General features: G+C 52.8%; 1 protein-coding gene across 5 annotated transcripts in view; it reads left to right on the top strand.

Annotated features, from left to right (window-relative positions):
* The first annotated feature begins 5,709 nt into the window (after positions 1 to 5,709).
* The window catches only part of HIPK2 (homeodomain interacting protein kinase 2), a 176,660-nt gene continuing 176,369 nt past the window's right edge, over positions 5,710 to 6,000 (top strand). For all 5 annotated transcript variants that reach the window (XM_039233991.1, XM_039233989.1, XM_039233988.1 and 2 more), the window contains exon 1: positions 5,710 to 5,882. In XM_039233991.1, coding sequence (XP_039089922.1) covers positions 5,864 to 5,882 — 19 coding nt within the window. In that variant the 5' untranslated portion in view covers positions 5,710 to 5,863. The remainder of the gene's footprint in view (positions 5,883 to 6,000) is intronic.

The following is a 6,000-nucleotide window of genomic DNA, read 5'->3' as shown; positions in this document are numbered from 1 at the left end:
GTCAGCCTCCTGTCCTTTGTTTAAGGAGTCCTGCCATTATTAAACACCAGTCTATTACAAAACGTATCATTTAAGCCAATCAAAGGTTTAACGTGGAAATATGAAGTATTCTCTCTGAAATAACTAAAACAAATGTAGGTCAATATTATGACTTGTTAAGAAATCAGTCATAAAGAGAGGAAAGGAGAGAAAGAAGAAGTTACATGTGGAAGACATAGGATGTACAGAAAAAGAAAATGAGACAGAAGCATTGTCGAGAGAGAGAAAAACAGACACCCATAGAGCCAGAGACCAAAAGAGAGGCAGGACGTCGAAAGACAGAGCCTGAGGAAGTGAACCACCTCTTCCCAGGCATATTCTCCAAAGACAAGGCCGTAGGCTCCAACACAGAAAGGACAAGGCAGGAAAACGGGAGCATTGTGCACCAAGTCCAGGTTGTGTCTATACAGCCTGCACAGATATCACACTAGAGCTAGAAGCACCCAAAGAGCAGTAACGACACAAACACCTAAATATATACACCCCAAGGACAAATATCTCCATCTTGTGGTCCAGAAGATACTGGGATGTTACCCACTTTCACAACTCTAAGCATAAGTGAAGAAAAGACCATTTGTCATTTGCCCTGTAAGCAAGATGAACTTGAAACCAGGTCAGAACTCCCCCATGTCTGGTAACCCCTGAGAAAGCCTTACTCGTGCCATGTGTAGAAAAGACACATTGGGAAGAGGTAGCTAGCATAGATGACTCCTAAATCCTCTCCAGCTCCCTTGGGTTTATTATGTTTCTTAAAAGACACTAATGTCGCATGGTCTCACGGAAACCTAGGGTTCCATGTAGCGCAAAAAAAAAAAAAAAAGGATTTATTAAATGAGTGAATATTTGTAAACTTTTTAGAACACTAAGTGCTAATGTGTTTATTGAATAAATGTAATGCAGTGCATACTAACCTAGCCAAATGTGATTGCTCTCGGACCCGACTCATTGTCTCACCTTGGGACTCTGGTTGCAAGCTCTTTACCTGGAATACTCTCTACTGCCCTCTCCTGGAGGCTCCATAACCCTTCTCACCCTCCCACCTCCACCTACCAAAGCACTGCGCATCCTCCTCAGGCTGAATTGAAGAGCCCTCCCTACATGTCTCCCAGAAGTGGGGTCTCCAAAGTCACTGATGTCACCTTGTTGCTAAATCCAGTGGACGCCTTCCTGCGTGTCTCACGCGACCTCTCTTTAGCGCAAAGCGCTGCCATCCACACCTCCCTTTGCGGTGGGCTTTCCTTGTCCAGGTGCGGTTAAGTTCAGGGTGTCTTCTTCCCTCCCTGTCCACTCCTGCATGGAAACTTCTTTCTCCTCTTTCCTTACTTCAAGTGCAGGTGCTCCTTGGGGCTCTGTCTCAGATTCTGTCCCCTTCCTGATCTCTCACCCTCCTCCAGCCACATACACTGTGAGATTGTAACCCTGGTCCCACATGACTGCAGTCACTGGAGGGAAGAGAGACAAATGGGATACTCAGTCTGCCAACTGATGAGAAAAAAAATCTGGGGCGCCTGGGGCGCTCAGTTGGTTAAACGTCTGACTTTGGCTCAGGTCACGATCTTGCGGTTCATGAGTTCGAGCCTCGCATCAGGCTCTGTGCTGGTAGCTCGGAGCCTGGAGCCTGCTTTGGATTCTGTGTCTCCCTCTCTCTGCCCCTCCCCTGTTGGTGCTCTCTCAAAAGTAAACATTAAGAATTTCTTTTAAATCTAAATTCACTTCAATAACCTTTCCCCAACCATGCAAGGCCAAATGGGCTAGCTCAACTGAATGTTTCTTACTGCAGCTGTGTGTCATATAGGGACAGCTTTAGTCAGTGGTTTGCAGAGAAGGTGGGGATCTTACTTGTTTGGCTCTACCCATTATCCTTTCAGGGGGCTCAGTTTCCATGCCCAAGGTGGGCTTGTGGGAAGGACACTCCCCTCAAGATGTTTGCAGTTAACACAAGTGCTCTTTCTTCATTTTAATTTGCCTTCTGTGGGGGTATCTTAGTTTTCTCGGGCTGTCATACCAAAGTCCCACAGACCGGGGGGCTTTAACAACCGAAATTTATTTTCTCCCAATCCTGAAGGACAGAAGTCTGAGTTTACCATGTCAGAAGGTGTGGTTTCTTCAGGCCCCTGACCTTGGCTTGCAGATGGCAACCTTCTCCCTGTGTCTCTTGTAGTCTTCCGTCTCCATGTCTGTGTCTTAATCTTCCTGTAAGGACACCAGCCATAATGAATCAGGGTCCACCTGATGACCTCATTTTTAACCGTATTACCTTTTTATTTTTTTTAAAATTGTTTTAAACATTTATTCATGTTTGAGAGACAAAGCATGAGTGGGGGAGGGGCAGAGAGTGGGGGGGGAGAGGATCCGAAGCAGGCTCCAGGCTCTGAGCCGTCGGCACAGAGCCCGACATGGGACTTGAACTCATGAACCATGAGATCATGACCTGACCTGAAGTTGGATGCTTAACTGATTGAGCCACCCAGGAGCCCCTGCGTTACCTCTTTGAAGACCTTATCTCTTAATACAGTGACATTCTGAGGAACCAGGGGTTAGGACTTCAACATGTGAATTTTGGGAGGACAGAGGGCGTATCCCAGACTAACTGCCTAGAATCACTCATGGCTTCACAGCAACTGGGATGCATTTAGAGGCAATTATTAAACACAAATCAGTGCAGAAAGCCAAGAAGGAGGAGAAGAAGGAGAAGAAGAGATAAAAATCAGATTGGTCACGTGGAGGTTTTCATAATAATCACAACCACCTTTTATCGAACCTCTACTATCTGCCAGCACTCTGTACAAGCTCTATCTCCAGGCCAGTCCCACCTCAGGTGCTGTGGGAAGTACTAAACCAAATAACCTCCTCCAAGTCCTGAGTGTTGTGCTGGATACAAATGAGCACACATTAACTGGCAGCTATCATCACTCAACACATGCTTGTGCAGTACCTACTGGGTGATGTGCTCATTGCCGGGGATAGAAGGTCAGGCAAGATCATCGTGGGTTCTGTCCTTGTTGAAGATGCAGTTTAGAGATGCACCATCCAGTATGATACCTCACCACTAGCCACACGTGGCTATGGAAATGAAAAATTCAGGAGTGCCTGGGTGGCTCAGTCAATTAAGCGTCCGACTTTGGCTCAGGTCATGATCTCACAGTTCGTGGGTTCGAGACCCTGTTTCAGATTCTGTGTGTGTCTCTCTCTGTCCCTCCCCCACTCGTGCTCTGTCTCTCTCTGCCTCAAAAATAAACTATAAAAAATGTAAAAGAAAATGAAAAATTCAGTTCCTCAGTCACATTAGCCACATTTTATGTGCTCAATAGCCACAGATGGTTACATTTCCATCACTGCAGCAAAGTCTATTAGGAAGCACTAATAGAGAGATAGCACTGTTATCTATGGATTCTTCCATAGGGAAGAATAGTGTTCTATTACTCTCTCAATGTAATAGCGTTGCAGAAACTGAAGCTCAGAGAGGTTAAGCAATGTGACTAAGTTCACCCAGCTACTAAGTGGAAGAACTGGGAGCTGAACCCAGGTCTATCTTAATCTCATGCTGCCTCTCGCTGTTTTGTGGAGGAAAGTGTCAGGCACAGGAAGAATCTGGTTGAGGAGAAAAGATAGAGAAGGCGCCCTTGGTGGGAAAGTAGCAGCTTGGGCAAAGTCACGGATGGGCAAGGCTGGCAGAAGACCATGAATAAACCAGTCTGGCTGGCGAGGCAGTGACTTGCTGAACTCATGTGCTTGGAATGGTAAGTCAGGGCCTGCCTGCTTTGATTGAGAGCCAAGGAGCTAGGCACCTTGGCAAAGGGTGACTCCTTGAAGGATGTCAGCAGGCCCACGGCATGGTCAGAACTGTGTGCTATGGAGGTGACAGTGCTTAGCGTGAGCTGGACTGAGATCGGTTAGGGATTGCAGGTGGGAAAGAGAAAGGGGCGAACAAAAGGTGTGGAGCAAAGAACACCAAAGTGGAAGCCAAAAGATGTAACCTTAATAGTGTGCAGTACTGAGCAAAATTCACTTCTTTGGGCCTCACTTTCTCAATTCTAAAGGGGCAGGCTTGGCCCAGAGGATGTCTGAGGCTCTTTTTGGCAGTGGTAGGCCAGGATTCTGGAAATGTGATGACATTAGACTAACAGAAGCAGTGAAAAGCACTGCACTGAATATAGGGGCAGAGACGAATCAAAGGTCACCCTGATAAGAAGGGGGAACTATATATACTTCACTGACAAAACCAGGCAAGTGGGTGAAAGGGCTTCCTTTTTGTGGGGGCGGGGTGGGGGGGAAGGGGATGGCCAGAGGGTATGGAGGTTGGGAAGAATAAGTAGTGAGAAAAATCATGACTTCGTTTTTAAGAAAGTTGTACAGTGGCTGTTACTTTACAGCCCCCAAAGTATAGATTTAAAATTTTTGTGATCCTTGACCCACAATAGGAAATAAAAGTTACATCACGGTCCAGTACAGGTGTCCAGTATTGTATAACGGAAACAAAAGGTTTCTGAAACAATAGTTACGCTCACTGAGTAAGAGCAATGGATCCTAATATTGTTTATTCTATTGCATTTCAATTTTTTTTTAAGGTGGTCGCCATCCCCCGAACTAATTTTATGATCAGTTAATGAGCCCGACCCACAGTTTCAAAAACACTGCCTAAGAGTGGACCCAAGTCCCCTTACGTTGGAGGCGATGTCTGGGCATCCTATCGAGGAATCCAGGAGGGAGCTGAAGTGACCCTACGGAAGACACGGGGCTGCGGGGAGTTCGGAAGATGTTTCCTCGAAGCCCTGATGGGCGGAGCGCGTGGCGAAGAGCAGAGGCCTGGGAACCGCCGTCCGGGCGGCGGGGCCGGCCGCCCCCTCCCCCGCCAGGACACTGCAAGCCGGATTCCCGCAGGAATTCGGCAACCACCGGGGGGTGCAGGTCTGAAGCGTGCGCGGAACCGCACTGCCCCCTCCGACCCCAAGTGGATTTCCAAAGCTCTTCCCCCCCGTCACCCTCCCCGGAGGCCGGCGAGCGCCCACTCCTCCCTTCATTCATTGCACACCTAGCTCCCGGCCCGGCGGGCGAGCCTCCCCGCCCGCGGTGCCTCCTCCTCGTCTCTGCCCTCCCGCCCCGCTCGCGCGCGCTCTCAAACTTCTGGCTGCCACCTCTGCGGACCGGCTGTCCTCGGCCGGTCGGAAGGCACCCGCGCTCACCTTGCCCGCGAGCCCCGCGGCGGCCCCGGGCCTCCCCCCGCCCCGCCCGCGCCCGCCCCGGCCCGCCGCTCCTGCCCTCCGCTCGGCCTTCCCCGCCTCGCATCCGTGCCATCGGCGCTCGATTGCGCGCGGACTCCGCGCTCCGCGGCTCGCTCGCTCGCTCGCGCTCGGCCCGCCGCCCCCGCCCCCCGGCCCCCGTCCCCGCCCCTCCTCCCGGCTCCGCCCGCCCCTCCTCCGCCTCCCGTGCAACTTTTGCCGAAGCCCCCACACACAGCCATGCTGAGCTGAGCTCCGGCCGGGCACTGGCCGCGCGCTGCCCGCCCCGGCTCCCGCCCCACCGCGGACCCGCTCCGGGGCCGCGGCCGCCCGGCCCCTCGGCCTCGGCCGCTGCGCCCGCCCGCCCCGGCCGCCCCGGAGCCCCGCGCGGGGGCCCGGTCTCGGCGGCGGCGGCGGCGGCAGCGCCCGGCCCCCTCCCCCGGCGCCGGCCAAGTGAGGCGGTGATGCGGGCGCTGGCGGCCCCGGCTGCGCCGAGAGCGGAGACAGAGGCTCAAGATGGCAGATTCCGACTGAGGCTGGGGGGGCCGAGCTCGCGCGCCGCGTTCCCTTCTCCGTTGCCATGAACCGCGGACACCCCGGCCCCGATGGCCCCCGTGTACGAAGGTAAGGGGCGCCCGGCCCGCCGACCCCGCTCGCCCAGCGCCGCCCGGCCGCCGCGGCCCCCGCAGCTTTGTTCTGCCCGCGGCCCCTCGCCGGGCAGCACCCCCCTCCCACCCCCGGC

This window comes from Hyaena hyaena, unplaced genomic scaffold (assembly GCF_003009895.1).
Source record: "Hyaena hyaena isolate Hyena2069 unplaced genomic scaffold, ASM300989v1 scaffold_82, whole genome shotgun sequence".
NCBI lineage: Eukaryota > Metazoa > Chordata > Mammalia > Carnivora > Hyaenidae > Hyaena > Hyaena hyaena.
Note: the sequence above shows the minus strand (reverse complement) of the source record. Positions and strands in the feature narration are given on the sequence as shown.